The sequence below is a fragment of the Brassica oleracea genome, chromosome C2, assembly GCF_000695525.1.
Source record: "Brassica oleracea var. oleracea cultivar TO1000 chromosome C2, BOL, whole genome shotgun sequence".
NCBI lineage: Eukaryota > Viridiplantae > Streptophyta > Magnoliopsida > Brassicales > Brassicaceae > Brassica > Brassica oleracea.
Genome location: NC_027749.1, coordinates 26,297,276 through 26,315,355, shown reverse-complemented (window position 1 = coordinate 26,315,355; position 18,080 = coordinate 26,297,276). Strand labels below are relative to the sequence as shown.

Sequence of the window (18,080 nt, the reverse complement as noted above, 5' to 3'; positions counted from 1 at the left end):
GTCCGAGTGGGAGGCAAATCAAGAAGAGCAAGAAGTGCTAGAAAGATGAAATCTAGTAGAATGAGAGTTAACAAAATCTCCAGAAGTCACATTGGGCTGATTAAATGTCTCTAGACTTGCTTAAAAGTGTCACTAAACTCAAAAACAGAAACATCTCGTTTATTCAGATGAAATGAACACAAAACCCATTAATCCATGGGACACACTCATAATCATAACCAACCTCTCTCCCTACCTCTATGTATGTGCAGGAGACGGTCTCTAGGTGGGTAAGTAATGGTCCTCACTTACAGGAAAACCGGTGCCATGACAAGAGTTATAGTCGCAAGCATCTTGATGAGCACATGAATGGAGGGACCAGCCGTGTCCTTGAACGGATCTCCCACACTGCAATTTTCAAATCAATACTAATGAGAAAAATCACTTTTATGAATACAACTTTGGTTGAGATTTTTTTTTCTGAAGTAAAAAAACGAAATGCTTACGTATCACCAGTCACCGCTGCTTTGTGAGCTTCACTTCCTTTGCCACCGAGTGCACCTGTCTCTATGTATTTCTTTGCATTGTCCCAAGCACCACCCGCTGTGTTTAGGAATAGTGCCATTAAGATACCACAAACAGTTGCAAACATGAGCATAGACGCTACAACTTTAGCTCCAAGCAGAGGTTGTCCCGTGTAGTATCCCAAGATCCGGAACACCAAACCTGAGAGAGAGAGAGAGCACAAGAGGTTTTGTTTTGGTCACAATCTTCTTGCTTTGGTACAATAAAAAAAATCATTATTAACTTACCAACTACAATGGGTGATGCTATAGCCAACGCTCCTGGTTTTATCATTTCCCTCAAAGCTGCAGATGCTACGATGGCAACACAGCGGCTATAATCTGGCTTCTCCTTGTACTCCTGTTACAGCAAGTTAGTCAACAACGACAAGCCCATAAACATAGAAGAAGAAAGAAAAACTATGCTCACCATTATGCCAGGCCTCTCTATAAATTGTCTTCTTACTTCGTTAACAACCTCTTGTGCAGTTCGTCCAACTGCTGCGCATGCCCAAGCACTAAAGAGGAATATAAGCATGGAACCTAATAGTCCACCTACGAAGACTTCTGGGATAGCAATATCAACCTGTTTTTTGATCCGAGGATGAGTATGAGAAGCTGTCTGAACATGAAAGATACAACGAAGGTTTGGAGTGACATTTACCTCTTTGAAAGACACACTAGCAAACGCTGAAACCTCGTCCATATACGCACTAAAAAGAAGGAACGACGCAAGTGCAGCAGACCCAATGGCAAAACCTTTTGTTGTTGCTTTTGTTGTGTTCCCAACAGCATCAAGAAGATCAGTGATCTCACGGACACTCTCTGGCTACATTAATTACGTCTACATTAATATATATATATATATATATATTTAAAACAGAGAAGCCTTTAAAACCAATCATGTGACATTTACCTGCTGGCTCATCTCGACGATTCCACCAGCGTTATCAGCTATGGGGCCAAACATGTCCATAGTAAGAACATAAGCTGCAGTGCTTAGCATTCCCATAGTAGCAACAGCTGTTCCGAATAGCCCTCCAGTGGGGATTCCGTTTTCATCAACTAGTCCCGAGGTATTGCCCAGCCAATAAGCAGATATTATAGCAACACTTATAACCAAGACGGGAAGAGCTGTCGATTCCAGACCCAAGCTGACCCCAGCAATTATATTGGTTCCGTGGCCAGTCGAGCTAGCAAGAGCCAGCGTCCTAACAGGCTCATGCTTATAGTCTGTGTAATATTTGGATATCCAGACAAATGCATAGGCTGTGATGATGCCAACCAACCCACATAGAGCGAAACTGAACCATGCAGATGGAGCTTGTTCGGTGTAAAGCAACCAGCGAGTGGACTACAAAACATATATAATGATGTCAGAAGAAGATTAAAGAAAATCAATGAGAATTCTGAAATCAACAGAAGAAAGAAGACAGTAAATGGTCGGAGTCGACAATATTACCGCGCCAAAAGTCAACACCGCTAATATAATCGTCAGAGAATATCCTTTCTGAAGTACAGCCATTGGATCCTCTACCGGAGATTTGACGCTAGCATTACGTGTTCCCTTGATTGATAATATACCAATTGATGATATTACCAAGTCAAAAGAATGAACAACTAGAGGAAATAGGATAAAGCCTGATGGATCTGCGTAATACATAGAAATTCTAGTAAGCACAGAGTTGATCATTTAAATTGCAAATCACCACCACGACTAGAAATGGCCAAGTAATGATATTCTATAAGTTGACGTAGTCAAGCGTAACTAACACTACAGATGTCATGAAAAGTAGTCTTCCTTCAATTTTCACATCACGCCTACACAGATTCATATTCTAAACTACAAACTCTATACACACTATATATGGCTTTTCAAATCCTACGGAGTAATAATGCACCCTCAGTCATCGCAGATATAGTGACCAAAACAACCATAAAGCGTAGATTGTTTTTGAAAACAAGATGTGCAATCTTATGAGCTAAAGTTCTCTCCACAATTTCTTAGGGTTGCATTACAAATTATATTCCTAGATGTCTTTTTGATCAGCATAATTCAGAAACTCAAACCATTGATCAGATATATTTCATGTGAGAAGTAACTTTTTACAGAGAGATCCCTACATACCTTCAATTTTGCACTTCTTAGCCATTGTTCCACCTAGTATCATAGCGCTGATAATTTCTGCAGCTATACTTTCAAATAAATCAGCACCTCTGGCAGCACAGTCCCCCACATTGTCTCCAACCTACAAGAAGATGAGAAAAAAAATACTTTTAAAAGCATAAATGGCGAAAAGATAACCTTTTAAGACTTTGAATTTGGCGGGTACACTATAGAGTGTACACTGGGCATGCACAGAAAATCGTGAAAGAGCCAAAAAGGACAAAGATGGAATACCAAATCAGCAATAACAGCAGGATTCCGAGGATCATCCTCAGGAATACCCTGCTCAACTTTTCCGACGAGATCTGCCCCAACATCAGCTCCCTTAGTGTATATTCCACCACCCAACTGAGCAAATAAGGCGACAAACGAAGCACCAAAACCATATCCCACGAGAAGAAGAGGCACTGTAAGAGATCATGAAAAAATACGGCTATCAGCAATGGGAGTCTATGCAGACCGTTTCTGGTTGAGCATAGGGTGACTGCTCAACCCAAGTCACAACATGATTAAGCAAATACTGCTAAAATGATCCTTTGAAAAGATCAAAATAATCTTTCGAACTCCGTAAAATGATGTATACTAAGGGCATGCAGACAAGATGAAAATGTAATTGATTTTCATAGAAAGCAGAAGAGAGGACACTTACGGTCATTAACACTCATTGAACCTGGAGAATCATCCACTCCCAACAAAACATAAAACGTAGAGTAAAGGATGGCGATACCAATCACAGCCATACCAACAACAACCAGGGCTGAAAACCCACCAGCACGAACGGCTATCTGCATTATATCTCCTTCTTAGTATTTGGTGATATGTGAAAAATAAACTTAACTTAAAAAAAGAACCTGCAAAGCTTCTCTCGCAGATCGTCTAGCAGCACTGGAGACCCGCACATTAGCACGAACTGACACCCACATTCCAACATATCCAGCAATACCTGAGCATAGCGCTCCCAAGAGAAATGCGGCAACAGTAATATAAGCAGACATCGCCCTACAGCAAACAGCAATATTAGCCAAGTATCATTCATAACAAAAAAAAAAAAAAAAAAGATTAAACAAATCTTGTGTGTGTAATCATATGCATATTCACCTTCCTAAACCAGCAGCCTCTTGCTGGGGAGTCAAGCTACGGAACAGATATATGCAAAGAATCACAAAAGCAAGCAAAATAGCCATCTTGGATATAGTGCTATACTGCGTTCTGAAAAACCCTTCAGCTCCATCACGTATAGCATCTGATATCTAAGAAGTAAGAGAATCACCTCACAAATTGTATCAAAAACGGAAACAAAAAGAAAAAGCCAACATCATGATTAACACCACATAAAAAGAGTGAGAGCTTACCTGAACCATCTCTGGAGGTCCTTCATCTTTCGCTAAAACCCACTTGGTTAGATATAGTGACAGAAGGAAGCTGATGATGCATACAGTGAAGACGAACAAGATGATAGGAGAAGTACTAGCTCCCATGAAAAAGATCACTCCAAAGCAGATTAGCAGAATTATAGAAAGAACACGAGCATTCAATCTCCTAAGAATACGGAATATCTGCCCAAGAAAAAACAAACTTTTTACAATTTCAAAGGAGAGGAAAACAAAAATGCTAACAGAAATAAGTAATAACATGACAAAAGTGTTAATTTTTTTATATCAAATCTTAATGAACTGACGCAGCGAAGGAGAAAAGCACTAACCAGTGGACTGTAGGTTTTACTACGCATGTTGGGAAAAGCCCTAGGCCTGTCATTGAAAGACAACAAACTGGCCTGCTCAACATCTTCATCCATCATCATCTTCTGAGCAGAGTTTTCCCTCCGGACTATGGATACAAGCGTAAAATCAGTGCAATGACGCCAACCGAGTTTGTGATATATACTACAAGATTCTCTTCCAAATGTCAACACCACTTCATAAGTTAGCACGAACCAACCATCCAAGTCTAGCTATATCTTTGATTCCAGCTTCTTCAAACTTTCTCAGTTGGTAATGAGCAACCTAACCAAAGATCCTGAGGAAAATAGAAAAGTATTATTAACCCATGAGTTTTCTCTTCACCTACCGAATAACATTTTCAAATTAAATTCAAAACAGATAACGCAATTAAACAAAGACCGCATGAGACCCTAAAAGATCTAAAACGAAAGGGACTATGCATCCGACTTCATCTGCCTAAGTAACACCATTATACTTCAATCGCGTATCTAACTTCCGTTACTAAGAGAACTTTTTTACATGATCTACACCTGGAAATTGATTGCGTAAGCGATAAGAGAAATTATACGGTGGCTTTCCCGGGAATGATCAGGAGGAAACCGCCATCAGCGTAAGCTTGTCCTTGCCGAAGAAGCGCTCTCTCCTCCTCTCTCTCTCTCTCTCTCTCTCTCTCTCTCGTCTCCGAGTACTTTTCAGAGAACTTTCGGAATATTTTTTAACTTTTGGTACTATTTTCGTAAAAAAAGGTAATTATTTTTCACTCCTTAGTGAGTTACATCATATCCAATGAGACACTGCCACTGATCACTCTTCTCGTTTAAGTAATTATCAATATAGGGGCAAATCTCCAAAATATCACATTTCTAAATTTATATCACAAAAATAGCACTCAAAAACTAAAATGACCAAAATAGCACCATTCTAAGTTTATCCTTTGAAAATTTTAATTTTTTTATTTTTCAAAATTTGAAATCTTATCCCCAAAACCTCATTTCTCAACTCTAAACCCTAAACCCTAAACTCTAAACCCTAAACCCTAAACCCTAAACCCCACTCTTTAACTCTAAACTTAGACCCACTCTTTAACTCTAAACCCTAAGTTTGTGCCTAAACTCTAAACCCTAAACTCTAAGTTTGTAACTTTAGATAAAACATTAAGTGCTATTTTGTGACTTTTGAACTTGAGTGCTAGTTTGGAAACATACTGCTATTTTTGTCTTTTTCTCTAAAAGTATCACCAATAGTTTTTTTTTTTCAGTGCATTTGGACAATAATAACAATAACTTATTGAATTGAGAGGTACATCAAATCAAATAGATGACTCACTTTGGCTGTACCTTGTTACCATCAAAACGAAAACATACAAAACAAAAAACAACGAATCAAACATATTATTACACAGCACAGCCGGAGATTCATGACGTTCGCAGGGATAAAACTCGATCGATCGAACCAAACCACCGATAAATAGAATACCGACCACTATGATAGTTGTTTGGCTCAAAACACACAAGAGAGCACTTTTCAGACTTGTGGAGACTCTGACGACAGCTTACCGAGTTTCATCCTCCAAGGCACGGAATCCAGCAGTGAGATCCTCGTACAATTTCTTGAATTTAGCCACAAGCGCAGCCTCCCCTTCTGCTGGATCTTCGAACTTCTGAGACCTGTTGTTTCCATTGACTCACAACTTCAGTTCCACACACATTTCACTAGAGCTATATGATGATTGATTCATTGAAGTTTGCTTACACTAAACGGTAGAAAAGATCTCCCAAACGATGCTTGATGAGAGTGTAAGTAATCTTTTGACCATCCATTCCAGCTGCTCTTTCAACCGCCTGTTGTATCACCCAACAACATTTTGAGACCAAGTTACAATTTTACTGCGCAAACCACTTTACCACAAAAAATATCCACTTCACAAAGCATCTTAGTACCTGATTGGCTAGGTTGTAGAAATGGATAATGTTACGCATCATCCACACAGACTTGTAGAAAGGGCAGAACTTGTCATATCTGTCAAAGATTCAAGAATAAATAACTCGTTGAGAGAGAACTAAAGCAAAACGAAGGGAGACAAATCTTACGGTGTGAAAGCGTTTTGAGCAAGGTAGTCTTCCCTCAATAACTTAGCTGTTTCCAAGGTGATTTTGTCACCTTCCGCTAGCGCATCTTTTCCCACAAGCTGCACACAAAGTGTAACGCACGGGTCAAACAAATTCCTTCATAAAAAAAATATCGGCTGAAAAGCAATTTTTTTCTATAACTTGAGTCAAAGTTTAGATGCCAAGATAGTCGCTAAGAGACCAAAACTTATTAGTAACAATATTAGATAGTTTAAAAAGGATAAGTGACACGTACCTGGACAATTTCATTAAGATCATCTTCCCTCTGCAACACCTCTCTGGCCTTTGTCCTGATGTTGATGAAATCTGGATCGAACTTCTCATAGAAAGATTCCAATGCCTGAGAAAACAAAGCAACTTTTCATACATAGAAGAACTTCGACACATAGTATACACCTAGACAGGTATGAAGGAAGACACGGGAATATTTAACCATACCGTGGAATACTTTGAGTAGGAAATCAGCCAATTAACAGAAGGAAAATGCTTTCTCTGGGCAAGCTTTTTATCCAAACCCCAGAAGACCTGCAGGAAAGAAAAAGAGCAACCAAATTGGAAGAGTGAGGACTTCAACGTAGACTAAAAAAATGCTAATATATACGAATCTAAGCAGATCTAGATTATGTACAAGTACAATGGAAGATGGGGAAACAGCTATGGACTAGATAATCACCTGCACAATACTAAGGGTTGCAGAAGTCACAGGGTCTGAAAAGTCTCCACCAGGAGGTGAAACAGCACCAACAATTGTGACACTTCCATCACGTTCTGGTCCACCGAGACATTTCACTTTACCAGCACGTTCATAGAAGGATGCCAAACGTGCTGCTAGATAGGCAGGATATCCACTGTCGGCAGGCATTTCAGCCTAGAAAACAAAGCAAAATATGTGTCAATAAACTGAGAAATCGAGTAACAGGACAACACGAAAATTCATAAACCAAAAGTTGTGAGAAGCAAAAGATTACCAGACGTCCTGAAATTTCTCTCAATGCTTCTGCCCAACGGGAAGTTGAGTCTGCCATCATACTAACATTGTAGCCCATATCTCTGAAATATTCAGCGATAGTGATTCCTGGAGTTCACATTGCCCATAAAGATAACAATGAGGTTTGTAATAAATTGTATGTTTGTCATTAACAGATGGTAACGGTCTTCTTCAAAAACTATTAGACCTACATGGCTGAAAATTACCTGTGTAAATCGAGGCTTCACGAGCAGCCACAGGCATGTTAGAGGTGTTGGCAACCAGTGTAGTACGTTTCATGACAGATTCCTCACGACCATCAGGCAACGTCATTGTCAATTGTGGGAAGTCCATAAGCACCTAATTTATGAGAAACCATCAGACCCAATTTCTGATGTATGTGGCCAATAAGCGTATTCAGAATGAGAAGAGGTATACCTCAGCCATTTCATTTCCTCTCTCTCCACAACCAACGTAAACAACAGCATCGGAGTTGGAGTACTATGTACAGAACAACAAATTAGCTTCGGAAATCCGATATATCCAATCATTAAGGTTAACAAAATGTCACAGCCTACCTTGGAAAGTGCCTGACTGATAACAGTTTTACCACAGCCAAAAGCACCAGGAATGGCACAGGTTCCACCAAGAACGGAGGGGAAAAGGGCATCAAGCACACGCTGACAACAGGGAAAAGAAAGGGGTATCAGAAACAAATGTCTTCGAATGAACAACGACCCCTGTATTAAATTAATAAAGTGATCACCTGCCCCGTAAGTAGAGGAGTATCGGCAGCAAGTTTGGATGCAACTGGCCTAGGCGTACGTACAGGCCAGCTCTGACATATTATCAACCAAACCAATGTTATTAAGTGAACCAAATAGCTGAACGTTTGCACTTGCAAGTAGTTAGACTTAAGATACGCTCAAACCTGAAGCATGGTGTACGATTTCTTAACCCCCTGAAATTCAAGCTCTAGCACTGTATCCTGGAAAATGAAAAACGCCGCCAAACAACCATGAGTAGACAGTCAATCTTTTTTCCAATCGGAATTGGTTACCAATAGATCAAGTTATCCATATATCAACTCAAACATTGAAGGACAAGAAAAGAGTTTTGGATGTATATATACAAATTGTTTGAGAGAAAGCTAAAGTCAAACCTTAAGGGAATATTGACCAGCTGGAGCAATGTAAGTGATCTTCCCCATGGCATCAGGAGGAAGGGCAACACGGTGTGTCATCAGGGTGTTCTCGAAGACGGTCTGCATTCCAAAGTAATGTTTGACTATCACTATCAGAAAAAAAAAAATATATATTTTTCGGTGCAAACAAGGAAAACACCACGTAACTAACTAACTATGTACACTAGATTCCCTTGCCAAGATTAGATTAAGGAGGAGTCCAACAAACTTACAGCATACAAGTCACCACCAGTTATTGTGTCTCCCTCGACTGAAACAAAGGAAAAATTAGTTGGCATCAGACTAAAACCATATAAACATTTCCACAGACAAATATATGAAGTAAAACACAATACCAAAATCATTCGGCTGGAATTCCCAAGGACAATCTTTGTCAAGAGCTGGAACAGACACACCACGAGGGATGTACACATCACCAGATCTCTTGGCAATAGTCTTCAAAGGCCTCTGTTATATTCAAAGAAATAAAAACAAAATGAATTGTGAGAAGCCAGAGTCTGCAGTTTGTAATGTTATAACGAAACATACAAGTCATAAACTTCAAGATTCAAAATCCAACTGAACCTGAATTCCATCGAAGATATTTCCCAATATTCCTGGTCCAAGCTCCACAGAAAGAGGCTGAAAATTCAGGAAATAACATATGTTAGCTGTAGACTTACTAAAGAAACAAAAAAAAATATAACAAGATAAAGAAGTCAGGAACCTTGTGCGTTCGAAGAACAGGATCATTAACAGTCAGTCCAGCTGTTTCCTCGTAAACTGATAAAACAGAAGATATGCATAAAACGTTAAATCCATATGCAAGTCTTTGACAGATAACTCTAAGAAGCAGAGAAAAGGAACAAACCTTGAATGGTGGCGGAATCTCCTTCAAGACGAATGATCTCTCCAATCAAATTATCATGCCCAACACGCACCAACTCATACATAGCAGCACCAGCCATACCATCAGCAACAACGACGGGACCTGAAACCTGCATCGCAAGAACTTCTATATGTCAAACCACTAAGAAGTATCAGATCAGATCAGAAACTAGCATACGAGTTACTTAACCAAGACGAAATCAACAGATTCTGAAAGAGGGAATCAGAGTTCTCCAAAACAAATCCACCAATCTACCTTGTAGTAGATCGACTTAATATCTTCTACCCTATAACATAACAAAACGATTTAAGATCGACGAAACGGGATGATGATACCTTGCGAACGTAACCATACTCGCTCTCCTTCTCATCATCCTCGAAGGTAGTGAGCTTTCCTGCGTAAAACGGCGGCATTTTCGCAGCAACCAGAGATTCAAATCCGATCGATCAGGAACACAAAATTCACCTCCTGAAAAATGCCGAGATCCGATCAAATACCGTCAATCAGAAACGGTCAAAGCCTCCAAGCGAGATCGGAGATCAAGGAAGAAGATAACATTTCCGATTCAAAATAAGAGAGAGAGAGAGAGAGAGAGAGAGAGATGGAGATCCTCACCAGTGAAGAGACGGGAAGAGTGGTCACGAGGAGAGAGGGAAGGGGAGGCACGTAGATATTTACAGAGTTGTAGAAGAAGTTGATCTGATTGACGAAATCGTGGAGCGATCCTCTACATGACATCACACGTTACGCTTGTGGATTTCGGCTCCGTGGTTAATTAGCCACGTGACAGATTACTTATGGGCTTGATTCTTTTAAGGCCCATGGGTCCGTCGTATATTTCTTCCGTATTCCTCCCTTTCTCGTTAACTACAACAGATCCCAAGGAATAAAAGGAATAACGAATTTTTTACTATTTCTAATTTGACCTATAAGAATTTTTTTTTTTCAATTCTTTTAAATTCTTTTTATTCTAAAAGAATATAGAACAAATCTCACTAAAATTGATAAAGAAAAATCTTCTTTTTCATTCCTATAATTTATTCATCTACATTTTTTCCTTACTCATTTCTAATGTTATTATAATAGTCACCCGTTTTTTTTTTCTTCAAACGGCTGTTCTATTACTCAAGTTTGAGGTGGTCTGGGGAACCAGACCGGAACAGAACAACCAATGTAGTACAAGTCCCTATGGAAAGATCTCGCTATCTTAGCTAAAGAATCAGATGATACATTTTCTGAACGAAGAATAAAAACAATCGAGAACTCTGTGTATCTTGTTTTCAGCTTCATAAACTCCTCCAGCTCAGTAGAGAAATTCGGCCATGCTCCAGGGTCTTTAATCATCGAGATTAGGTCCTTGAAGTCGGTTCCAAAGGATTGACATGTCGATACCTCAAGCACACACTCCATTGCGCAGGATAAAGCCTCCAGTTCTGAATGTAATGGTGAGATTCGTCTGCGTTGATTCCTTGCTCCCAACAGCTGCGTCGCTCCTCTAGAATTTATCCATGTCCATCCATAACCACTATAGAATGCGTCTTGTGTCCATGAGCCATCTATCATGCATCTCTCAGAAATTGGAGGCCTTTCTAAGTTTTGTACACTTTCCTCTTTCTCCGGTCTTTGATTTGCTCCAAACCAAGCATGACATTCTGATTCAGCGTGTCTGACAGTTTTCAAAGGGTCTCTGTCTATTCCCCTGAATAGTTTATCATTTCTCGCTTAACAATATACCACATAATCCAAGGATATGGGTCTTTGTCCAGCTCTGGGTCTTCAATATCATTCTTTCGCCAGAAAAGGTAGTCTATATTTGTGAAATGACTTCCACTTGGAAATAATGCTGGTGGTGTTGGGGTTGTCGCGTGTGCCCAAGTCTGTATAGCTGGAGGACATTCAAAGATGGCATGATTTATAGTTTTATCCTCTGTACCACAACGAGGGCAATGGTTGTCGCATTTCATATGACGATGATTCAGATTACTTGTCACTGCTAACTGTCCAGATAACAATTGCCAAGTAAAGTGTCTGCTTTTGGGAGGAGCTTTTATTTTCCAAGCAAAAGCCTGGAGCTTCGTTCTGCTGGGTTCCTGTGCCTCCAATTCCTCCTCCTTAAGCAAGTTAGTTGCCACCCAGTAACCTGATTTGACCGTGTACATTCCATTCTTCGTATAACTCCAACAATATCCATCTCGATGGTAATCTTGGCTTATGGCCAGCGATTGAATCAATGGGATGTCATCGTGGTGGACATAATTCTCTATCATCTCAATATTTCATCTCTTCGGGTTCCAAAACATCAGATCACTTACATGCATCATTGGATGGAGCACTGGTGCAATCGGCCTAGCTGGTCTTGCTGGTATTGTTGGAACCCAAAGGTTTTCCCAAGTCCTAATCTCATTGCCAGAATGCACCTTCTGTCTAATTCCCATTGTTATAAGTGGTTTTCCAGCCATTATACTCCTCCACCCATAGGAGGGGTTGTTCACCTCGTTTAGTCGCAATGGCGAACTACATCAGAAATATCGTCCTCTCAGAACTCTTGCCAATAAGGAATTCGGGAATTGTACTAAACGCCATAGTTGTTTCCCCAGCAATGCCAGGTTAAATTCATGAATCATCCTGAATCCGATTCAACCTTCTTCCCTTGATTTGCAAAGTTTCTCTCATTTTACCCAGTGAATTCCTCTTTTAGGAGGGTTTGAGCTCCACCAGAATTGGGCAATGGCACTAGCTAAATTCTGGTCATAATGGTCACCAGTTAGACCTTACATTCTTTCGCGTCATATATAAATGTGCATAAAACAATAGGGGTGGACACTGGGCAATTGAGCCCCCACTTTATTTTCGGATACTTGATACTCAATTCGATTTGTTAAAATAGTTAAATTTTCTACTTGTATTTGATTCGATTTAAATGAGTACTTGACATACATAGTACTTGTAGTAATTTTGAATACTTGCAAGTTAATTAACTTGTTCCGTTACTTGAACAAATCTATTACTTAATTCCAAAATACTTGATTACTTGAATATATGTTTGAATTTATAATATTTAAAACTCAAGATACATAGATTTTGAATTAAAAACTAGATTATTAGATTGCAGTGTTTTAATAAATATTTTTGATTTTTAAATCATAAATATTTATTGAGTTTTGTTTATATTAAAATAATGTCAATATTAAGTATTATTATTATATAAAACGAATCAAATTGTTACAAAAATAACGAGGCTTGATACTTGACTTATATTTGCAAATAATAGAAATTAGATACGTGTTACCCGATTTAACAATAACAAATTCTTGTCGTTTTAAAACCAAATACGGGGCAAGTATTGGATATAAGCCGAGTGCCGAATAATTATGCCTAGCCCTATAAAAACATACTTGCAAGAAGCTTAGGTCATTTTACAGAATTTAAAAACGCAGTCACAACTTACAACTCACAAGTTACATGCAATAGCTTTCACCAAAAAAAAAATAGCTTTCTCTGTCTCTCTGCATCATCATGTATAGATTAGCACTTTTAAAACATGTATAAATCCAATTACAATTTATTGGCATCATATATAAGCATTTCAACATCTTTGATACAACATATATTATACAATAAACTCGGCTACCCCATGTATAAATTTGTGTTGATATACATATTGTTCCTTCGTAGCTAATATATTTTGATAAACAAGAAAAAAGGAACTCACACTTATAATAATTACAGTTTACAGCTTAACTTTTAGAAAGTTTTTACAAAACTCCCAAAACTATGACATAGACGGAAATTAAAAACAAGTGTGAATCAAATGCTGAGGAGCTCCTGCCCGATTTTTTTTTTTGTGATACTCCTGCCCGAAAAGTGAATTAAATAAAACTTTATTTAAAAATTAGCAAAAGACCACGAAACCAAAAAAAAAAAAATTGCATAATTACAAGCCAACTAAGGGCATTTCACGGACCATCCAGACCCAACCCATAAAATTCAGATCTCTTTCTCCATAAGTTCCGCAAAATTAGTAAAACTTTGTGTAAATGTAAAACTTGGTGTAACTGTAAAACTTGGTGTAACTGTAACACTTAATAAAATTTCAACTAATATAGATTCTATCATTTACAAAATAATCTAAGTTGAACTAAGTCGCACTTTTATGTAACTGTAAAACTTAGTAGAAGTTCAACTAATTTTGATTGTATCTCTACATTAAAAAAATTAGTTTATAGAGAAAAACTAGAGACATTACATAACGTGAAATATATTTTACATAAACTTAGTAAAAATAGATAAAAATTACATGTCATAATTCATAAGCACACAACTAATCTCCAATTGGCCAGTCACGAGCAGTCAGATGAATTTCATTGCAGAACATCCAAGATGCACATTGCCAGAAACAACGATCACATTTCCATTAGGTTCTTGATCCATCTATTGAGACTACAAACACTGGTTCTACTATTCTGGAGCACCAACAATCATATGACATATCGGGATCTATTCTTTGCAATAGAGACATAAACATCCCAGGTTTATCGTAACCCCAATGACATATGAGTGCCCAACTAGTGATCATGTGGTACATCCGATCAACATATTCACGAGTAAAACCAGGATAGTTGTGAACCAATCTTCTATCATCGACGCTAAATGCTAAGTTCATCATAACATCTACATATTTGGCCAACAAGCATCCTCTCTCAGCAGCAAGATGAATTTTTTCTCTTCGTTCATTACGTAAATGGAGGATGAATAATTCATACATACCTCGTAAGTAGTTGGCCTCTGGATTACCCAAATTGTAGTACCTAAGCCTGAATGTTCTAACAGCATTGTCCTCATCTGTCCAGTCATTCAAGAAAATGAGATTTGTAGATTTGTAAAAGTAATCTTCTCTGCCAATTGCATTAAACTCGGGGAAAGCAACTCTTGCACTACCAAAGTCCCGGATATTGGTTGTTGCTATCTTGGAGATAATGTTATTAAGCATGGAAGGAGGGAGAGAAGGCAAGTTGAAGTTTGCCATGGAGAGATAGTCGTTTTATCAAGTATATGGAGAGAAATTCGTTTTATTTATTTGGAAAATGTGATCAACCATTTTATAATGATCATCTAACCCAAGTACAAGTTGTGATTTGATGGACACCTTGGAAAAACACAAATAGTAACTTCAACAGTCGTGAAGAGATAATTATTCATCATTACATTTGAATAGTAAAATTTTTTATAAGTTGGTAAAACTTTAATTGATTAAGATTGTATAAGTTTGTCGAACTAAGTGAAAATTTAGATGATGCTGATTGTACAATTTTGATCAACTTATTAAAACATCAACTAATTTAGATTATATAACTTAGTTTACTTTGTGAAATTTTATGATGATTGCTTAAAATGTAATGAAGAGATAAAATCAAACGTTTATTAGTCGGAGAAAAGAAATTAAAATGGTATTTGCAAGGTTTATTTATTTGGAGAAGGTGATAAACCCCTGAATTTAATGGTCATCTTACCCAACTACAAGTTGTAACTCCTCCATATATATGTGATTTGATGGACGCCTTGGAAAGACAAAAGTAGTAAATTCAACAATTTTGAAGAGATAAGTATCTATCATTACATTTGAATAGTATAACTTTTATAAGTTGGCAAGACTTTAATTGATTAAGATTGTATAAGTTTGTCGAACTAAGTGAAAATTTAAATGATGTTGATTGTAAAATGTTGATCAACTTAGTAAAACATCAACTAATTTAGATTATTTACTTTGTGAAATTTTATGATGATTGCTAAAAATGGTTATTAGTCGGAGATGAGAGCTGAAAATGGTATTTATAAGGTTAATTTAATGATCTACTTACCCAACTACAACAAGTAACTTATCCTCCATTTAATTGATTTGATGGAGAGACACGAGTAGAAAATGCAACAGTCGCCTCTCTTGGGGATAATCATCATTAGCTCTGACAATCTATCTTCTGTAATGACATTAAATCTTCTCCTTCTTGAAACCCCTCCTTCTCTCCCATCTTCTTCTGTAAAAATCACCAAAAAAAAGCCAAGAAACTATTCATCGTCTCTTAGATATGGCACACTACAATAAGCTTGGTGAAGTTGTATATAACGAGAGTCTCACGTGTTGGAGTTTCAGAGTGAAAATACTCAGGATCCACACGTTCTATTCCTATGTTACCGGTGGAGGACCCAACAAAGTTTATATCCTAGCGGATGAAGATGTAATTGCAAAAGCATCATCTCTCAAGTATCTAATAATATACGACAATGCAAACTAAAAACTTGAGACTTAAACTTTATTTATGCAGGGAGCCAAGATGGAGATGATTGTTAATGAATTAACTGCACAGAGATTTAGAGGCCTTGAGAAACAAGAGAGAAAATGGGTGGAAATCTTTCGGGTATAAGTTGGACGTGCCTTACCAGGTTTCAAAGTAACAAACTCTCCATATACACTAACTGCTGCATGGTATACACAAGTCTGGATCATCGATCCTCTGAGCAATCAGCATTACATGGAATTCAAGAATATCCATGACATCCCTCACATTAGCAACATGAATAGAAACTATCCCATAGGTATGAATGCTAATGACTAATATATATTTCAGATATGTAGATGTAAGTAACAAAAGCGAAAACACTCATGTGGTAGATATAATGGGAGTGGTCTTTGACACGGAATCCCATTTTGATGACCCTGCAACGCCAAAGATGGTGTTTTACATTAGGGACAATATGTAAGTACAAAGAAACATATGATTAGAGCGAAATGTTTACATTGCTGTAATTGACACACATTTTTTATTCATAATAGTGAGAGTCAGATAAAACGTGTGGCAACTGCCGGTAATGCTTATGCCTTCCGGGATGGGTTTGAAAGTATGAGGGATCGTGGACAGGTGATTGTGGTCCTTAAGATGTGGAGGGTCTGGTCCTTTATGAGTAAGTATATTATATTATGTGTTTAGTTTTAACTGTGTTAGTTGAGTTAAACGTTTCTTAAACTCATTCATACAGGTTGTTTTGGTCCTCCTGAGCTATAGCTTGAGACAAATGGTGGATTATCTGACTTCATGTTTAATCCGCGTTTGGAGGAGGTTGAGAAGTTCAGGAAATTGCTCAATAACAATGACCCTTATGTTCGGAGGCATGGGGCTGTGGGGACTTTGTAAAGTTTTATCTTATGTATGAATGTTGCTGAAACTTGTTAGTATGTTTGTGGTATGTGAATGTTGAATGCTCTTAAAAACTTATGTTTGTGATGCTATTGTGTCTTGAAACTGGTTTGTTAAACTTTTGTAATTGTCCAACTGCGTTAAATCTCAAATAACTTGAAGTTCATGTTTTTATAAAATAGTCAAACTTTGTTAAAGTTTCACTTATGTACTTGTCCAACTTCTTGAAACTTAGAATAACATGAAGTTCGTGTTTGTATAAATAGGTTACACTTTGTTAAAATTTTACCTTTGTACTTGTCCAACTTCGTAAACCTTAGAACAACTTGAAGTTCGTGTTTGTATAAATAGGTCACACTTTGTTAAAGTTTTACTTTTGTACTTGTCCAACTTCGTAAAACTTAGAATAAAATATAAAGTTCAACTTTTTCATTAACTCTTAACATTTTACTCTTGTACATCCAAATTCCTTGAGCTACAATGACAGGGGTAACGACAGAGACAATTGGAATAATAAGACTACCTCCTACTATCATTTTCTTAGGCTTAATTTTGGGAGCTTCACTCCTAATTGTTGCTTTGAGAACTTGGACTTCTTCTTCTAGGATTCAGACTTGGTAGTCCAACTATTGTATCTCTTCAGTGAAAGCTTGATCGACCCATTTGAAGATGTGATTGTCGTCCATAAGCTACAACATTTTGTTCAAAAATTTTATCAGAAAACTTAAACGAAAGTATCAACATCAAAGCTAAACGGACGTACCTTCCTTCCAGCCGCATAAACACACCGTAATAGCGGCGAGATGCGTTCAGAGTGGATTTGGAGATGACGTCGGTGATACCCACCCCGCACCAATACCTAGTCGGTATTCCCGCATTTCTTACTCGTCTCCGACCACTAGTCGAGGAAGATGAGACAGACATATTTCTCTCCATTGCTCTATCGAGGGTTTCGGGGTTTAGAGAGAATGGTGCCGAGAGAGAATGGGGTTGAGAGAGAAATGGGAAAAGAGAGAATGTGGTTGATAGATAATGGGAAAATTCAAAAAAAAGGATTTAATGGTTTTGGGGTGTGGGAGGGAAAATTCTAAAAGTTGGGCGGTATAAATTTTGATTTTTTTCAAGAGTTTTCGTGGTTGAAGTTTCACCAAGTTCGAAGTTTTACGGAAATCATCAAAGTTTTACTTTACTAATATTTACATTGATCTTAGTGTTACTGTACTTTGAATGAGTGGTTTTATGGTTATACCAATTATAGTTTGTTTCCTAGATTCATTTCTCATGTCATCATG

The 18,080-nt window shown here is 37.8% G+C and overlaps 2 protein-coding genes across 3 annotated transcripts; both read right to left on the bottom strand.

Annotated features, from left to right (window-relative positions):
- Positions 1-23: 23 nt before the first annotated feature.
- LOC106326947 (pyrophosphate-energized membrane proton pump 2-like) lies at positions 24-5,126 on the bottom strand. 2 transcript variants are annotated; one of them, XM_013764921.1, is made up of 15 exons: positions 4,999-5,126; positions 4,412-4,725; positions 4,062-4,265; positions 3,808-3,959; positions 3,561-3,708; positions 3,359-3,494; positions 2,944-3,116; positions 2,671-2,791; positions 2,005-2,192; positions 1,459-1,896; positions 1,207-1,371; positions 973-1,128; positions 792-903; positions 486-705; positions 24-387 (listed from the first exon to the last, which is right to left on the bottom strand). In XM_013764921.1, the coding sequence occupies exons 2-15, from the start codon at positions 4,508-4,510 to the stop codon at positions 288-290; spliced, it is 2,412 nt and encodes an 803-aa protein (XP_013620375.1). In that variant the 5' UTR covers positions 4,511-4,725; positions 4,999-5,126; the 3' UTR covers positions 24-287. The 2 variants fall into 2 exon arrangements, with proteins under 2 accessions (XP_013620375.1, XP_013620374.1); XM_013764920.1 differs by having other exon boundaries at positions 4,961-5,123.
- A 566-nt stretch (positions 5,127-5,692) lies between these two features.
- Positions 5,693-10,320, bottom strand: LOC106327423 (V-type proton ATPase catalytic subunit A-like). Its single transcript, XM_013765569.1, has 21 exons — positions 10,214-10,320; positions 9,934-10,066; positions 9,581-9,707; positions 9,437-9,492; positions 9,295-9,351; positions 9,066-9,177; positions 8,943-8,980; positions 8,689-8,790; positions 8,458-8,514; positions 8,293-8,364; positions 8,105-8,206; positions 7,965-8,027; positions 7,754-7,886; positions 7,528-7,634; positions 7,233-7,427; positions 6,998-7,084; positions 6,795-6,899; positions 6,521-6,618; positions 6,371-6,449; positions 6,183-6,271; positions 5,693-6,097 (listed from the first exon to the last, which is right to left on the bottom strand). The coding sequence occupies exons 2-21, from the start codon at positions 10,009-10,011 to the stop codon at positions 5,983-5,985; spliced, it is 1,872 nt and encodes a 623-aa protein (XP_013621023.1). The 5' UTR covers positions 10,012-10,066; positions 10,214-10,320; the 3' UTR covers positions 5,693-5,982.
- Positions 10,321-18,080: the final 7,760 nt, after the last annotated feature.

What these genes read in the sequence shown, in the direction of transcription:
- LOC106326947 (XM_013764921.1), bottom strand. Translation starts at nt 4,510, where the DNA reads ATGATGATGGATGAAGATGTTGAGCAGGCCAGTTTGTTGTCTTTCAAT. An exon ending in GAGGCTGCTGGTTTAGGAAG is followed by an intron (nt 3,709 to 3,807) that starts GTGAATATGCAT and finishes TGTTTGCTGTAG; the next exon opens with GGCGATGTCTGCTTATATTA. An exon ending in TAGAGAGGCCTGGCATAATG is followed by an intron (nt 904 to 972) that starts GTGAGCATAGTT and finishes TTGCTGTAACAG; the next exon opens with GAGTACAAGGAGAAGCCAGA.
- LOC106327423 (XM_013765569.1), bottom strand. Translation starts at nt 10,011, where the DNA reads ATGCCGCCGTTTTACGCAGGAAAGCTCACTACCTTCGAGGATGATGAG. An exon ending in GAGGAAATGAAATGGCTGAG is followed by an intron (nt 7,887 to 7,964) that starts GTATACCTCTTC and finishes CTCATAAATTAG; the next exon opens with GTGCTTATGGACTTCCCACA. An exon ending in TCTACAACCTAGCCAATCAG is followed by an intron (nt 6,272 to 6,370) that starts GTACTAAGATGC and finishes GTGATACAACAG; the next exon opens with GCGGTTGAAAGAGCAGCTGG.